The 18351-nt window shown below is 39.3% G+C and overlaps 2 protein-coding genes and 1 non-coding gene across 3 annotated transcripts; all 3 read right to left on the bottom strand.

The window, feature by feature from the left end:
- Positions 1-1383: 1383 nt before the first annotated feature.
- On the bottom strand, positions 1384-6464 carry cldn18 (claudin 18). The gene is made up of 5 exons (XM_051953676.1): positions 4906-6464; positions 3497-3661; positions 2310-2478; positions 2107-2220; positions 1384-1896 (listed from the first exon to the last, which is right to left on the bottom strand). The coding sequence occupies exons 1-5, from the start codon at positions 5123-5125 to the stop codon at positions 1800-1802; spliced, it is 765 nt and encodes a 254-aa protein (XP_051809636.1). The 5' UTR covers positions 5126-6464; the 3' UTR covers positions 1384-1799.
- A 68-nt stretch (positions 6465-6532) lies between these two features.
- LOC110958744 (transcription factor Sox-14) lies at positions 6533-8179 on the bottom strand. The gene has a single exon (XM_022205420.2). It carries the CDS (start codon positions 7738-7740, stop codon positions 7009-7011), a length of 732 nt encoding a protein of 243 aa, XP_022061112.1. The 5' UTR covers positions 7741-8179; the 3' UTR covers positions 6533-7008.
- A 9099-nt stretch (positions 8180-17278) lies between these two features.
- Positions 17279-17350, bottom strand: trnap-ugg (transfer RNA proline (anticodon UGG)). The gene has a single exon. It is a non-coding gene; the product is annotated as a tRNA-Pro (tRNA).
- Positions 17351-18351: the final 1001 nt, after the last annotated feature.

Consider the following 18351-nt stretch of genomic DNA (forward strand, 5'->3'; position numbering starts at 1 on the left):
CTACTGGTTTTTAATGGAATTGCAGCTCAGTCATGTGACAGTATAGGCACCCCGCCTGCAAGTACACAAAAGAAATTTTAGTGCATTCAGACCCTAATATAGTTAGGATGAGGTACATTTGCAAAACACAAGCGCGAAAAGTTACCTAACAAAGGTATGCAGGCCTTTTACTGCACAGATGCGACACATGTTGCTATGTAACTCAATAAATAATCTATATTGTCAGTTTATTTGTATTGTTGATTTCTCCCCATCACCTCTGGCAGAAATAGGAGCCCAAAGTTATGGTTTAGTGTTCTCCCTGAAGAAATGAGGAAACATGCCATGTGTGATCATAACCAATGCAGAGGTGTGTGTGTGCAGCAATGATGGTTTTGTGCAATAAGGGAGGAGCTACTTCAGGACAAACAGTACTTTGGTAATGACTATTTCCATGGAGTAACTTGTGACAGGATTTGATTCAGAGCGGGGCTGTCAAACTCCTTTTCGTTCAGGGGCCACAATCAGCTCAATTTGATCTCAAGTGGATCAAACCAGTAAAATCAAAACATAGTAACCTATAAATAATGAAAATTCTAAATTTTCCTTTGTTTTAGTGCAAAGAAAGCATGAAAAACAGACATTATGCCTCAGTTCATCATTATCACATTACTACTTACGGATCACAATTTATCTACAAAGACACAAAACATTTAGTCGCAGGTATCTGGAACTGGACGATATAGTATTTTACTTTATGATCAAAACAACAAAAGTTTGGCAAAAAAAGACAAATATTACAAAAACGAGACACTAAGCGACAAAAAAATGGACAAACGACAAAAGCAAGGCCAGAAAAAGACACAAAAATGTGACAAAAGCAACAAATGAAGTGAAACACAAAGTGACAAAAATAAGACAGACACAAGCAAGACAAAAAGGAAACGCAAAACGAGAAACAAGATGATAAAAACATGAGACAAACGACTGAAGTAAGACAAAAAGTGACAAAGAAACAATTAAAAACAAGACATTACAAAAACGAGGCTCAAAATGACAATAGAACAATGAGCAACAGAGTAATTTATGATCAAAACAACTTGTCAAGGTCTAGAAATTATTTTAAATTTACAATTAATGTCTTCTCTGTAATCTTTACACTTAAAGTCTCTCGATTAATGGTTTAAGTATGTAGTAATGAATTAATCTGAATAATAGAATTTACTTTTCATTTAAATGTATACTGGCACAGACCTTTGATTATATGTTGTATTTTTATTTTTTCAGGTAGCTCTCTCTTTTTTAAATACCTGTGTTAGCATCCTTTTACACTAGAAGTCCTATCATGATCTGATATCAACTCTTGGGACAGTGACATGTTTAAATAGAAATTAAGCACTGATATATCTTTCATTGGCACGCCTTTATTCATACATGAGTCTCTTTATGAGCCATATGTTTTCAATCATTTAATACATACATGTAGTAATTAGAACCAGTCGACACATATTTCAGAAATCGGTGCTTTATTTTCAAACAAAAAATTTGATTTAACAGAACTTGAATAAGAAAAAGCTTCAGTTACAAACAGCACCCGAGCATTTATGAATATCTAGTAACCACTGAGATGTGAAAACTAAATATTTAGCAACAGTTCCCTCCTTAATCCACTTGCTGTTGTAGCGATGGAAGGGTGAGACATGCCACTGGTATCTTTTATCACACAAAAACTGAATATCTATATGAGGCAACTGAAAAAACAAAAACATTACAAAGCGTGCTGGGTGTGAAAAGCTAAAACTGAAAAGCTGTGGCTGAAGTTAGACATATTTCTGGTCTCTGTGGCCTCCCTCTGAATGCTGATCCACCACCTCAGTCTTGCTGTGCGACTGAGGTTTGTAAACGACCCCCGGGTAACTGAAAAGAAAGACAGAATACAGAAAATCTGGTGAAAAAAATCAAATGTTGTGATCCTGTATCTCATTTGAAAGCATATAAAACAAGTGTTATTAAATCTGTAGGTAGAAAGAGCACAAAACTGACTCCACACACACCTGTAGACAAGTTTTAGATATTTAGGTGCATTCACATCATTTGCCGTCATTATTAATCTAAGATCAGACTCACTGTGGTTTTTCATCATTCATAATTTCTCTGAAAGCCAGAGACTTCAGGATGCCAGCGATGAGCAGGATGCCGCCTCCAATCCAGGCGACAAACAGAGCTGCACCGAACGTGTATCTGGTGGAGACGAACAAGACGTCATGAAGGCCCAACGTGTGAATAAATAGAGAGAATGTTAAAGTAAGATGATAATATTAATATCATACGTGGGCATTCCTCCCATTCCTCCACCAATTCCTCCACCCATCCCCCCCGCCACCATTCCTCCCCCATATCCTCCCCCATATCCTCCTCCGTAGCTTGGGTAGGTGGACATCCTGAAACTGGACACGATCTGATTGGCGTAAACAGAAGCTCCTGAAATTCCACACAGACCTGAGAAAAGAGTGGAGAGAGCCAGAGGGGAGATCAGCGACTGATTTACTTCACAGGGAAACTGTTTCCTGACATTAACCTAAAGAACAGGCAGGTCAAAGTAAAAAAAAACAAAAAAAAAACGATGGGAAAACCAAAACAAAGCAGCTCATAATGAGAACCATCTCTGTTTCAGCTGTAGTTGTAGCTTATATTAATTTGTGAAGAAATTCACATCATTAATATCAGAGTAGAAGGATTTCCTTAACTCTAATTAAACTACAATATCACACAAAAATAGTAGAAATATTCTACTACAAGCCAAAGTCCTGCATTTGAATTTATACTTGAGAAAAAATCTACTAGCATCAAATACACTTCAAGTAGCAAAAGAAAAGTTCTTATTATTCAAAATGGCATTTCAGAATGATGTTTATTATTGGATTATAATTACTGATGCTTATTTATGTTCATCATTTTAATGTTGAAGGTTGAAAAAGTTGTTTTAATTGCGTTATATCTGTTGGGATCAATAAAGTTTTATCCTAATCTATGATATTACGTCATAATTTATTTCTAGATTATACCTTTTATTCTTACAATAAATTTACAAAGTTACAGATAAATGCAATGGAGGAAAAAGTACAATATTAATCTTGAAATTCAAGTGAAGTAAGATCTACTAACTTTTTTTTAAAAAAGAAATTACAATGAAGTAGAAGTAAGAAATATCAGAAAATTGAGATATTCAACAATACTGCATTTAAGCACATAATTTATGCAAGTGTCACTGGTTACTATGCTGGGTTTCACTTTTGCTCACAAACTCAAATGTTTCTCATATATTCTTGATCTTAAATCAATTTTTTTCCAATAAAAACACTTCATTTTTTTTTAATCACACTCCTAATTGGAAAGTCAGTCTGAATTTCACTGAAATAAACAAATAATTAAGTTCAGTAAAATAGCTTTGACAGTATCACAGCACTTAAGTATCTTAGGTGGATAATATTCCTGCAGCTCTGGTTTAGTTTCATACCGGCGATGATGAACATGACGCCGGCTGTGAGGCTCATCTTGGCCTTGGTGGTGTCGGCCATGCTGGTCATGGTGAGGCAGGTCAGAGAGAACACGGAAATCAACGCTCCGAGAACGCTGACCACCACGCCTATGATCATCAGGGCTCGCACCGCCTGGAAGGCTCCTGGTGGGCAGAAAAAACACACATTTAACAGGATCTGATGTGTCTGAAACCACCGATAACTTGACCGAGTCCGATTTGATAAGAGATATTTGACATGTGTCTGAGTCGACTTTTCTGTTCTGCTTTCAGTCATCATGCAGTGAGTCTAGTCTGTCTGCACATTAGATACCACTCTGCTGTGTAGTCAGTCATGTGGCCTGTGTTCTCCTGCAGTAGGAGTGCTGGGGGAAACTGCCCTTTGCTTGTTGTTTGTTTTATTTCTGATAACTATATTGACTGTGTGTCCATTAAAATAACCAGAATGCACTGGTGCTAATGCAAACACTGACAGGTGTGGACTCGACACTGGAGAGAGAACAACAGAAAGCAGGTGTAAAAATGATTCCATGATATCAACCGATTATGTAATACTAATTTATACTAATTAGCTATAACACGGCTGGCTAATGACATTTCTGATTCCTAATTTCACCTTAAAACATCTTCAACATGAAAAAGCAGCGTTAAAAAGCGCATTCTCACACTACATGAAAATATGGCATATTCCTTTTTTTCCAGTGGGATGATAAGATGCTTCGGAGGGACACTTTTAAACCCTATGGACATTCATGGTGAATTTGTAAAAATTTTTTTGGAAGTATTATTGGACCTAATTTTTAGAATTTGAAGGTTTATGGGTGCCCAGACAGCTCAACTGGTTGAGTGGGTGACCCAGGAACAGGGGCTTTAGAGCCGATGCAGCGGCCTGGGTTTGATTCCAGCCCTTTACTGCATGTCTACACCCCATTCTTCTCCCTACTTTCTTGTCTGCCTCTCAATTCTATTTATCCAATAAAGCCAACAAAAGGCCCAAAAAAATAACTTAAAAAAAGGTTTCCGGTAGGACTCACTTTGTCATGTTTTTTTTCGAAAATATACAGTGCAACAGAAATGCAGAGAAAGAACATTTGTGCTTTTTATATGGTTTATACATCTCATTGTGAACTCCTCTCTAAACCTGAGACAGCTTCGTCCTAACCTGATATTAAAATTTGCTTTTTGCTGCCTCATTTAACATCTCTTTCAAGAACAGAAATGGGAGAGGACAAAAAGCTTTAATTTCTCTGCTAATGCCACTGTGGCCTTGAATATGAGGGAGACCACTTCAGGACACAATCTCTTAAATTACCAGGACAGCAATTAATTCAAACTAATTTATAAACAGTCAAACTCTAAAGTTAAAGCTTGTGAGAGTCTTGTCCTACCTGAGAAGCCCAGGAGGCCGTACATGGGGCGACACTCTGTCATTCCGGCCGATGTCGTCTCACAGTCCTGCCACAGACCCTTGTAGGTGTAAACAGAAGTCACCACGCTCCCCTGTCTGTCCGTCACGCTCCATTTGTTCATGGCCGTGGCAGCGATGAGGGCCGCCGCACCAATCAAGCCCAAAACGAATCCGCCATTCTGCAGGACTCCAGGCGCCATCGTCGTTTTGTGCGTCAGAAGTTAGAAAATCGACCTGAGAGGACAAGCTATGTGTGTCTGCGCCCAATTGGAATAGTTTAAAAGATTCTACTTAAAGCACAGCTGCATACACGGATGAGCTCAAAGTTAAGATGTCGAGGGTGAGCAGGTGCAAGCAAGGAATGAAAATGGGCAAAGTGGCGCCTAGTGATGGTGGTGTTGGGTGGAGGCGGCCGGGTTTCACCCAGTGGGTGACACAGCAGCATGGGTTGGGCTACGTGGTGTTGAGAGGTGTGGACTCAGCGGTGACAGGGCACACCTGGCACCCAAATGAACGTTTGAATGTAAATACAGGAAATGAAATAAGTAATTCCAACAAGCTAGGAGAGCATACAGATTATGAAATCATTTACAAGTGTCGAAAACTAAAGCAGCCCTGTGAAAAAAAAACTATGTACAAACACACACAGGTGAGGCAGAAGTGAGTGTGTCGCTAAGTCAGAAGGGAAGTCAGACGAATGGGTGTATTTGACGACTGTAGACTCTCAATTCTGAGCCAAATATATAAGTTCATATCAGGCCTTACTTTAAAATGAAACGTTAGAAGCCACAGAAGTGATGTAAAATCTTCTTTAAACCATGAAAAGGGGCAGGGCAGAGGTCAGGCGTATCTACACTGAATCTGAAACTGGTGAAAATTTTATATTTTGCTCAAAAACCATTCAGCAAGATGATCTGTTCCCCTCCAGAGCTGCAGGGATTCAAGTGAAAAACCCCGGTGTCCAAGACGTTAAAGATGTAGAACAGTCAGGAGCAAACATTTGCTGTATTTCTGCTACTAAATTTAAATGTGTATGTGTGTGTATTTCATGTCTTAAGTTGAATATTTACAGTTCATGAGTTATGATTTGTTGTACATCAAGAGGAAAGCTTCCCGGTTTCAGTGAGCGTTAACTGTGAAACAAACACCTCCATGATTCAACTTTTCAGCTTATCGCTTTGTCAACAACTGGGGAGCAGATAAGTTTCTATTCTTCTCTTATCATTACTTCAGCTCACAGACTCACAAATAAACTCATGCACCAGTCACCTAACATGACTGGACCTGAAAACTTCACTCTGTTACGTCTGTCATTTGCCGTGATGAGAAATTAGTATCTGTTTGTCATTTATGTACGTTTATACCAGGATATTAAAAGTCAATTTGAGAGCAGACATGCAAACATACAGTTTTGGCAGCAAATTTCCCCCAGTGTCTGACATGAAATTACATATGAGTGACAGTAAATTTAAAAAAATGATTAAAAAAAATGTATCTTGAATCAAAATTTCTCATCAAACAACCTTTCTTACTTACTTCACTTTCATTTTCCAAGAATTTCATAACAGCATGATCCAAAGGGGGAAAAAAAACTATTTATAAGACAATCATTCTGTAAACATTTATTTTTTCCACTTGAAATTGTAATTTAAAAACAGGCCTACATACTGAGACAGATATTCAAACATACTGCCCAAAAAAATCACTCAAAAAAATTTGTCAGAAAGCTTTGTTTGTCAGTAACATAAATGAAAAATCTGTCAGCTTGTGTGTTGGTGTGCATCTGGTCAATAATTTTAATATGACGCATGAGAGGTGTACGCTTTAATTTAAATAGTTTGAGCAGTTTTTCTTGCAAAAAAAGTAGTAAAATAGCATCTTCATCTTCACATTAAGCTCCCAGTCTTCTCTCTGTATTTACATGGAATCTGGAGCAACACTGGGATTGTTAGAGTGTAATTTAAAGTTTTTAATATCTGCAGAAACACTATAATATCCTTTTTTTCTGTTGTTTTATCTGAAAACACGTGGAGGTTCTGTGCGCAAACTTTCCCCCGTCGTGGCCGTGCGTCTATCCGCGCCATCACACGCTGGTTCCGGCTGAAGTGTACGAGTCTATGCCGCTCTTGGTCATCCCTCCGGGGAACAGAATATAAGCCACCTGAGGCTGTAAACTGGCCGCGGACCAGGCGCTACAGTTACACGGCACCACGTACCCGGGGCTGGAGGGGGACGGGTGGGTGTGGGTGTGCTGTCCGGGGCAAGCCAGAGCCCCAAACCCTCCAGTCTGGTACCCGAAGGTGTGCGCGCTGTAGGGCAGAGCGCCTGCTGCCAGAGTGTGCGGGATCTCCGCCATGCGCTGGACAGCTCCGGTGCTGAACTGCGCCACCGGCTCCAGGAGCGAGAAGGACGAGGAGGAGGAGGAAGAGGCGGGAGCGAGGAGAGCTCTGGCTTTATCTCCCGGGACGAGAAAAGAGTCGATAGAAAATCCCTTCAAGTGCTCCGCTGCGTCTCCAAGTAAAGACGGCAGCGGAAAAACGAAGCGGTCCCTCTTCAGGAGGCTCTTGGGTTTGCGCCGGGGCCGGTACTTGTAGTCCGGATGCTCCTTCATGTGCTGAGCCCGCAGCCTCTTGGCCTCGTCGATGTACGGCCGCTTCTCAGAGTCGGAGAGCATCTTCCACTCCGCGCCGAGTCTCTTGCTGATCTCAGAGTTGTGCATCTTGGGGTTTTCTCGGGCCATTTTCCTCCTCTGGCCTCTGGACCAAACCATGAAGGCGTTCATGGGTCTCTTGATGTGATCTAAAGGTTTTGCCATCTCAGGAGCTGACACATGTAAGTCACCGCTCCAAAAAGCTCATGCTCCTTCTGGTGCGTAAAGAGGAAAACAAGTCTGCAGGATGGTTTTAGTTTTAAAAAATAAATTCTTCCGGTGTCTTTGTTAAGGAGATGCAAGACTGCGAGTCCAAATTGGCTGAAGCATTTGCACAAAGTGGAAGGGAAGACTACATAAAGCCAAAGCCCGGGCGCATGAATGGGGAGTCACACGGGACCAAAGTGGGAAGCTTGTTATGGATGATGCTGGGCATGTCATCCACTCATCACCACACCACTGTCACGGCGGGCCAAGCCAATGGGAATGAGAGAGAGCTCTGTAATCCCTTCACAAAAAGTGACTGTAGGCCTACAACATTTCTGAGGGACACCCCTCTCCTGCCTCTCCAGAGGGTTTAGTCTCTCCAAATCTCCACCGAGACAAGTGCAGGCATGCGGGCAGGGAGGAAACTAATCTGCTGCACAACACAAGCAAAAAACTAGAAACTAAAAGCTTCTGGATGACCATTTGTGCCTAATTTGCTCAGAAATGAATTTCAGAGAGGAAGCTAATGTACATTTAGAACCCTGAAAGGAAAGTCTCCAAATTTGGATAGATTTTATTGTTCATTCTATTTTCCTTTGCTTTTTAAGGAATAATTGTCACACAAATAGTTATTTTCAGGAGTCCTCCGAAGTAAATTGAATAAAATAAGGTGTTATCTTTTTTTTACAGGGAATAATATTGTAGCAGAAATGGTCAAAAATGGTAAAAATATCCTAAAAGTTTGAACTGCAAGTTGACAGATTCCCCTAAAACACAGATGACATGGCTCTGAATGTGGTAGAATAGAACAGAATAGAATAGAATAGAGATACTTTATTGATCCCCAAGAGAAAATTCTGTTGTTGCAGCAGTAAACAGAAAGAGTAAAGTGACCACAACAATACAAATAAATAAGAAAAACATATTAAAGTACAAAATACACAGTAAAGCGTAAGATATACTATGATTATAAAAGTGAAAAATGCACCGTAAAGTCAAATACCATATGGCTGCAAGTGCACTTTTGTTGCAAAATCATTCCCAGTTTTTAGTTTTTAAACCCGTCTTTGAAACTGTCCCTCATTTAAATCCTTTTCCATGATTCAATGCAGGTTTATGATACATCAATATGTGTACAAGTGGCTCTCCTCTCCCTCCTACATACAAATCTATATTAATCACAGCTATAATTAACAGATCCTCAGTGACTAATTTCTGCAACTCATCTGAAAAAATATCTGCCTCATCTGTCACTGAAATGACACTGATGGAAACTGAGCGGTAACTTCACGATATTTAAAAGAAGATGCTGTTGAAAAACATGGGATTACTGTGTGGGTTTACAAAGAGGAGTTTAATTTCTGGGTGTCTAAGTGGAAGCTTCCAGGGCGCCTCAGAGGCATCAAAAATGCACTCTGCAAAAGGGATTATTTCCATGACAGAAGCATGACGTGTTCGTCTGCACACAGACCCGCGGTGGTTAGTTGAAGCTCAGGGTTTAGCTCTTTTTGGTTGATAAACTCGGATATCGGCGCACCAGCGAGAAGGGGGGCCTTTATTTCATTTACCTCCCACAATCAAAGGCACCACGGGCCTCTTCAAAGGCAAAATAAATGGACATAAAAGATCCAGCGGTGCACAATGCATCAGTGGTGGAGATGATAAGACGTTTTCAGAGAGAGTTTTCTTTTTTTTCCGCTGGGTTTCCTCGCAGCCAGACAGACTGGAGGGATAAAGTGAGAGGCAGCGGGGGTCAGACAGCTGATCTGCCTCCTCATAGCTGTGCTGTTATCTGTCCTGCCGTGGGTTCAGGCTGGACTCGCTCACAGGAGGAACCCACTGCCACACAGAGACAATCATTACATCCACAGAGCGTCCAAGTTATAGACAGTTTCAGACCGAGAAGAGGAAACTCTGAACATGTGAGGCAGAGAAGTGCAGTGTGGAGATTTCTGATGCTGATATTTGTCAAGTCCTGCACAGAGCTTTCAGTTGTCTTTGCTGGGGCAGAAAAACATGTGTTGGGTTTTTGAGTACTCGTCAGTGTTTGGAGTGACTTCCAAGAAAGGGCAGCGTTTCAACTCTGCAGAGATGAGGGGGGAAAAAATGGGTAATAAGAAAAACTGCCAGCAGCACAAAATGGCTGTCGTAATCCGGTTATCCCCCAGGCTCTAAAGATACTGGTCCTCTCCTTAGGAGTCTATCTTTTCTTCTTATGTCAAAACTGTCCTCTATGCACTCAGGTGGATTAAGGAGTCACACTGTAGAAAGAAATTGACAGGTACAGAAAGACCTGGGGGTGAAAAGGAAATGAAAGACGACACAGAGAGGCAGGCCGGGCACTCCAGCCGGGGAGCGTGCCAACCTCTGACAAGAAAAGAATCTATCAAGTCGACTGAATGCGGGAGGAAAAAAAGGACACCGTTTCCTGCTAATTCATTAACTGAATACTTACAGGCCGAGCTGATTACTGATCACGTATCTATTAGTCTAGTGAACTGGCCTTCGTTTGTATTGAAGTGTTTGATTGTCTTGTCTGACTCAGGTTGTGCTGGTTTGATGGCAGTTCCTCAGCACCGTCCAAAAATTTAAATTCACTTAGAGTAGAGTACATTCCAGATAGATTATATCTCAAAAAGTTTCTGCTTCACAATGGCAGTGTAAAGGCAGATGCTGCAGGACTAAGACACACCTGTTTTGATAATCACTTAATCTTAGTTTCTAAGAACAAATGACAAAAAGTTTTGTCAGAGAGATACTGCAGGTCCTTCGTGCTGCTGTTAGACTGTACAACAAACACTGCTATCAGTGGACCACATAGAAAAAAAACTGTCATACTGTCATCTCTTTGGTACAGTATCATGTGAATTATGAATATTTTGCACTTCTGTTTTTAACATACACTAGAATACATGCCATTTCCTTAATCTTTCTACTTATGTACAATCCATGCAATAATAATAATAATACTCTATCAGTACTTCCATTCATTAAAAAAATCTGTACAACACTGTTATTTTTTCAACCCTCATCAGTACATGTAGCAAAACCCACTTAATCCGTACACTTGGGGTCCAGCTGGACCTCAGTAGTATTCCATCTGTTTCACATTTCTGTACCTGTCCGTATATTTTCCTAAAATGTGTGTCGTATATAGAAGAAACAATGAAATTGATGATTACTGACATGTATTGCTTATAGTATTAGTGTAAGAATTCCTGAATTGAAATGAAACACAATGCAAATGAAGCAGTCATCACAAGAGCAACACAACGCAAACATACATAAATAAAAGATGCACAGTCCGGCTGGGGTCTGGCAAATGATTTTTTTTTTTTAAATATCTACACCACCAACCTGCTTAGAATCAAATAAGCTTTGGTTTATGTGATGGCAACTATGTGGGTGACAACTACCTAAAGGGACTGAAAAATCCAGTTCACAAATTAAAAAAGTATGACAAGTTATGGAGCCCAGGTGCACTGATGAGGGATAAACTAGTATATTTTGGTCTTTTTTTTTATTTTGGAAATTTCACTTCTTAAATGTTTGCATATCTTTGATGATGTGATGCAAATTTCCTCAAATGTGGGATTAATAAAGGGCTACCTTATCCTAGTTTCTGCTTCTTATGTTAAGTTCAGGGGTGTCACAAAATCAGGTTTTCAATACATGATCATCACAGCCCAAAAAATTGATCATATTAAATTAGAACAAAAATAATGTTATCAGTCAAATTCAACTTTAACTTTGTTTCCTGTGCGTTTTGTCTCAAAATATGGTGTATGTAGTGCAGGGAGTAGGGAGGTGAAAAGAATCTAACATAACTGCACTGTATGTTGCTCTTTTAGTGTGAACTAGATTGTTACTGCCGCTGGATTATTTCTTTATAACAACGGTCTTCCGTTTTTTAAATCTCATGGTTATGGTCAGTACTGGTATATCTTGACATCCATGGTGAAGAAATACAGTTTTTCAAATGGTTAAACTGATATCTTCAGGATTTGAACAGCCAGCTGTACAAAGAAAACATCATGGGGCTTTATGAAACTGTCAATTTTCCTCGGTCCAACAGATCAAACAATTAAAAGAGAAAAAGAGAGAGAGGAAAAAATTCTTTTGACCTGTCCTAGCTATACTCTTAAAAAGACGCCCACGTGTAGCAGCTCGTGCCTTCTTGCTGTTCTTGTTCTTATGTGTGCGTAAACAAATGCTGTTCTATAATAGTGAGAGTTTGAATATTCTGTGTATTTCTGATTTTGGTCAATGCTGATTTCCTTTATTCATTTTTTTTGTTCTCCGTCTTCTCTACTTTGAGCTGAGAGATGATTCCTGGCCTGTGTAGCCGCTGGAACTGTTTTTGGTTGGAACTGTGGACTATTGGTGCAGTTTATGTATGACTTACTGACTGATTTACTCTTTTATCGCATTTCTACACTGAATCATAGTCAATTTAAGTTAGCTTTTTTGACAGGAATTTGCAAAAAAACTCTTTCATGTCACAAGTGAATGCAAATATCTACAAAGTAATGTCAATTAATTCAAATATAAAACACAAAATAAGTGATAGTGTAAATATTTGGTCGATGCACATTGTGCTGCAATTAGAGCATTGAGCCTGCAGGTCTGAATCAGTTTTGCACATCTGTATGCTGCAGTTTTTCCATTTTCTTCTTTGTAAAACTGCTCAAGCTCTTTCATGGGGGATCATGAGTTTGCGGCTCCTTTCAAGTTTACCCACAAATTCTCAATTGGATTGAGGTCTGGGCTCTGGTTCAGCAACTTCCGAACATTCACTTTGTTATTTTTAAACCATTTCTGTGTAGCGTTGGCTCTATGCTGTGGCTTGTTCTCTTCCTAAAAAACAGATCTTCTTCCAAGCCATGCATCAGGTTTTCCTCCACTGTTCCCCATACGTTTCTGCATTCATTTATCTTCGTTTCACAAATTAAATTGGCCAAGATTCAATGTTGAAAAACAATAAAAGGGGAAAACCTCTAACTGGGGTAAAAACTTTTTATAGACACTGTACCTGTGCTCTTGCTCAGTTGGTCAGCTGAGCATGTATACATGGACCTATAGACCTACTATCCTCAGTTCATATGAACTTTGCACTGATGGAGGCAGGAGCCACGATGGGTGGACATCTTGATACTTGACCGACTTGTCCAGGACATGTCGATATCAATTAATTAAATCTGAGGAGTGTGTTGACTTAGATTTTTTGTTGTTTTTTTTCATCTACGGATTTTTTTCTTGACACCAAAAAGCGTCTGACAAACAAAAACATTTAGAATTAAGACTTTTTAGTCTAGCACACCTATTGACGGGTTAACTGACAAACAATAAATAGCTGTAAGTTGCAGACTTATATTACTGCAAACACAATGGTTTTCTAGACATGCCATACAACTCTGAATTTGAATTAAATAAACAGTGTTGGTCGATTCTCCAAAGACCTGGGGTCCACATATGTGGACATCTTTTTTTCCTTTTTCAAAAAGAGCATATTGTTCTTAATAATGATAACAATAAAATAATATCAATAATAAATATAATACCAAAATAGCATTCATAACAATATACATATGATGAATAGAACATCAATATAATAAATGTAATAATCAGATATTATCCTATTTTTATATTTATTTATTGGCTACTCCTGATCCCAAATAACTGGAAGAAATCCAAAATGCAAGCCCAACCAAAGCTCAGGTCGTAAAGATGCTATTCATCAGATTTCCTGATGATGTATATTGAACCATTGTTCATCTTATGATGTCTACACAAAGCAAAGGAAAGAGTCACTGAATTAATGAATTATTGAGGAAAAAACCCGTAAGTTTCTAGACAGACAAAAATCCTGTAAAAAAAATAAAATAAAATGGTGAAAATATCGGTGCTCGAAAAAATCTGTCATAAAATGATGGAATACTGTGATGTTGAAGATTGTAAAAACAGAAAAACTACAAATGTCTTTAAAATAAAGATAAGTTTAGCTAATTTAAGTACAATAAAACCATGTAGTTGTATAGTCACATATTGTAAATGAGCTATTTACGATTTGTAAAAATACACATTTTTGTTGTGGACAGTATTTCCAGTTTTGGCCTGTTTGTGTTGTTTTACAGACAACACATAAATTAATACCTTTTTGTGGTTTCACTAGTTAGTATCTGTAATTTAACAAATCTGGGAAAATATGTAAAGTAACAGTAAAATGTTAAAAAATGTACAGTTACAAGCTGTGAAAAAAAGTTTTATAGTGAACACTCATTACCTGGGTCATCGCTTGTACGAATAACTGCCAACATACACAGAGCAAAGAAAGTGTGAAAACTGAATGTCTTACAAACAAAACAGTTTTCACACTCTAATTGCTGAAAGATAATATTTTGGTGCAGGTCAAAAGACTTACACTTGATCTGATCACGGTCCACATAGGTGGTTCACCACATCAGCCTGCTGTGCTTTGTAAACTTCTGCATGATTTCAGGATGTACCGAGAACAACTTCCCACCTAAAAGTTCACCTACAGAGATTCCACACTGTGAATCTGTTACTGAACACTGGTGAACTGGTGGTGAATCGGTTTTCATCTGATATCTGGAAAAGTTCAGATGCACTCATACTTCAAATTTTGTCACTTCAGCTCCAAATAAATACACGAAAATCCAAAAAACATTCAAGTCTAACAAGAGTTTCTGACAGTTCTGAGCAGCCCATTAGGAAACATTTCAGGGGGAAAATCCCCAAGATTTTCGGTGCTCTAGGGAGGATTTCACTAAATCTTGTGCTTATTCTCATGATACTTAGGAAAAGTAAAGCGGTTTTAATAGCTTTCCCCCTGACACATTGGTGGTGGAATATGCTTTGGCTCTGTGGCAGATAGCTTCAATCCGAGGTTGAGGGGGGGGGGGGGCAAAGAGATCTGCCTGCCAGTACACTTTCATAAGGCCCCATCTAAACTAAATTAATACACTTCTCCTAACATCGGAGGATAAACCTGAGGGCCACATTACTGTGGCAGCCCCTATCAGCCAGCTTGTAATACAACCGAGTCAGCAGTCAATGAGATACATTTGCAACCAGGCATTTGTCAGCGACTCAGTGCCACAGAGGCAAGAGATTTAAAATGTCCTGCAGTAAATTAAGTGCTGCTTGAGAAGTGAAAGGTGCCGGCTAAGCAGGCAGCTGCTTACTTTAAATGACACGCCGGTTAATGGGGTGATGATGGTGTGGTGATGGTGGGAGGGGAAAATTAACCAGGGGCTTGACGTGTTATTTCTGATTCTGGTTCCACCAAATGTTACACATTAGCTAGTCTTCAAATATACTAATGGTTAGTCCTATTTTTTCATCATGCATACAAAGAAGCATCTCTCAGTGTGTTGTGGAAGATTTAAATCTGTAGACTGGAGTTTGCAAGATACACTAAAATAAACTGACACAGAGACTCGACTAGTTCTGACAGATTCAAAGCAAACTGATTCCAAATCCTTCTTCAGTCTCAGTGAAAATGTTTTTTTTTTGAATGTCAATACGTCCAAATGGTGGCTTACATATGCTGGAAGACACAACATGAGTGAAATAAGCAATCAACACCATGGCTGCACATGTTCACCTGGAAGCTGCAGAGTACAAATAACAATCTAAAAACAACAACAACAACAACAACAACTTCAGACTTCCAGGGTTTCACATGTGACAAACCTAAAGAATCAGTCCTGTCAGCTTTCTAGGGTTGGAATCTTTGTACCATTTTGGTTTTTTTAAACTTACGTTTGTGTAGCGTAGAGTAGTTTCACAGTGTTTGAGCTGTCATAGGTGAGCTGGTGTGATCAGGTGCCAGGTGGTGGAGGCATGGATGGAGATAGCAGTGGGGACTTCATAGATCTGCACATAGTAGAGGAAACAACAGTGCAGAATTACACGTTACAACACTTTAAGGCAGGAAGGGATTATTTTTATGGGAAATAATTCTAAATATGTAACTTTCATACACAAGAAATGAGCTTTGGGGGGGTAAATCCAGGACAATAGATGGACTTTAATAAAGAACTAAACAAAAAAAGACAAAGCAAAGTCACAATTTATCTGTACCAACCATATAGATGCTTTACTTTAAGCCTCTGAAAGACAAAAATGGAACTTTTTATTCTCTTGTCAGGGACATACAAATATTTCTGCATGTTTGTCAGATTAAAGTATTGATTTCCCAATCATGCTGTGGTAATTAAATATTAGGATATATTTTGTAAATTATATGAAAATCTACTTGTATAAAAATTGACATTTAGTGCAGTGGACCTCCTTAAGTCCTTTGGAGTGCATCAGTCCGGAGGAACAGTCCATTTACATCCACGTACACAAATTTCATGCTCTGCCCTCATAAGCATTTGGAAAGCAGTTTTCTGCCGTGCAGAACTTTAATGTGAACATTTAAGAACAAAAGATCATGTGTCTCTTTACATCAGTTTCATTTAAATGGTGTCATAGGCCCTGTTAAAACTTAAAAAATGAACACTCTGCCATGCTGTGAAAAGAGAAGTATAAACATTGTTGTGTTTCTATTGCTTGCTTCCTCTCTGCAGAATGGGATTATAGCGTCCACACAGAACACAGCAACCTCCGTTCTCATTCAAAGCAGAACAGGAACTCTTGGCCATATTACCAGGGCAGCTTGGTGAAGAGGCACATGTGTCACACGTCTCTTGGTATGAAGCCACTCTATAAATGACAGAGCATGGCGCCTCTAAGAAGCTTATGGAAATAATGGAAATAGTGTAGCTCCTGTGGTGATGATATGCTTGCTGTAACAGAAAGGGAAGGAGGCTGGTATTTACCGAGATATCTCCTGGACTTGTGTTAGGCAGAGCAGCGGCTGTCCAGAGCCCAGCTGGAGGGAGGGGAGCAGAGATGCTGTCACAAAGGCGAGCGCCGATAAACCCCTACAGGGAGAAGTGAGCATATTTTTAGGTCGTCAGATGCTGTTCATGTGCCACTAGAGTGTCAGTGTAAATAATAATTACAGGAAGGTGATTTAGACCGTAAATGTATGAATGTTTTTAGCTCTTGAAAATCAGATCACCAGGAAATGAGAGGAAATAAAATAAGCCTCCAAACCAAAGAACTGCATTGCATGAACTACTTTTCTTCATAAAACATCTTTTCCTAAATACTTATCTAAAGTGGAAATGAAATGTGAGGTCATAACACTAAATTATCAGTTCAATACTAAAACATATACTGACACATAGTAGATAATACACACAATTAACAGAACACCAAACTGCAGTACTGCCAGGGTCCACAGGAGATCAGTATTACAAAGCTTTTAAAACTAGCACACTTAACCATCAAACATTTAACAGTTACTCCTATCAGTCCATTTTAATAATAAAATACAGATAAACACAACGCAAGCACGCAGGTATAGACCTCGTAATGCGGTATAAATGATGAGCTCTATGGCCAAGGCGACGAAAAGAGAGGGCTCGTCCGGGATTTGAACCCGGGACCTCTCGCACCCAAAGCGAGAATCATACCCCTAGACCAACGAGCCACACGCAAAGGTTTTACAAGATCTGTTTATATACTTTTTATGAGACCAGCTCAGAAATTTCTGACAATAATTATTACTTTAAGACGTTAGCGAGAATCTTTTTTTTTGACACAGACTTTGTTCAGGATAAACAGACAAAACGCTCCCGGACAACCAATTAGATAACTACTTAAGCTAGCTCGTGACACTGACAGCTAACTTCAACTTTACTGAAAACTGGAATAAAAAGCTCCTCGCAGCACTTACAAACAGCCTTCAACTGGTGAATACTTCTCTTTATAATTTGCTTGTCCTCGTAGTTGTCAGAACCATAAGTAATTCAAGTTAACTAGAAGCTAACACAAACTGTCCTGCAGCCTCATTTATTTCCATAAAAGTGACTAGCTAACAGCTAGCTATTAGCGGTCGCAGGTGAAGCCACAGAGTCAATTAAAACGAACGGTTACAATCATAGACATATAAAGAATAGACGCCGCATCGACCGCTCCGAGCGGTGGGGCCGCCATCTTGGTCCGGTCAGCCGCTCCACTCAGCGCTGTTTGACAGCGCATTTAATCCATCTTAACTCTGAATATTAAACTGATTTTCACGCGTTTTTTATTTTTATTTTTTTGCTGCAAACGTCATACATGTAGCTATGATACAGGACAAATGGTTCGACGTATTTTAATATTCATAGCGGGAATAATAGATAATAATAATAATAATAATAGGTAATAGAATATTGTGATAGCTCGACTGTAGACAGGTATTTTGTAAACACACACACTAATATATGTTAGAGAAGCAGATAATGGCAGTTCATATATATATATGTGTGTGTGTGTGTGTGTGTGTGTGTGTGTGTGTGTGTCACAGTAGAGATGGCAATTCAGTAGAATTGGCAATTCTCCTAGTAGAGATGCCAATTGCAATCTCCCCTAGGAGAGATGCCAATCGCAATCTCTACTAGGAGAATTGCCAATTCTCCTCGTAGACATTGCGATTACTAGCCCTAACTC

This window comes from Acanthochromis polyacanthus, chromosome 9 (assembly GCF_021347895.1).
Source record: "Acanthochromis polyacanthus isolate Apoly-LR-REF ecotype Palm Island chromosome 9, KAUST_Apoly_ChrSc, whole genome shotgun sequence".
Taxonomy (NCBI): Eukaryota; Metazoa; Chordata; class Actinopteri; family Pomacentridae; genus Acanthochromis; species Acanthochromis polyacanthus.

What these genes read in the sequence shown, in the direction of transcription:
- cldn18 (XM_051953676.1), bottom strand. Translation starts at nt 5,125, where the DNA reads ATGGCGCCTGGAGTCCTGCAGAATGGCGGATTCGTTTTGGGCTTGATT. An exon ending in CGGCCTCCTGGGCTTCTCAG is followed by an intron (nt 3,662 to 4,905) that starts GTAGGACAAGAC and finishes TCTGCCCACCAG; the next exon opens with GAGCCTTCCAGGCGGTGCGA. An exon ending in ATGAATGATGAAAAACCACA is followed by an intron (nt 1,897 to 2,106) that starts GTGAGTCTGATC and finishes CTTTCTTTTCAG; the next exon opens with TTACCCGGGGGTCGTTTACA.
- LOC110958744 (XM_022205420.2), bottom strand. Translation starts at nt 7,740, where the DNA reads ATGGCAAAACCTTTAGATCACATCAAGAGACCCATGAACGCCTTCATG.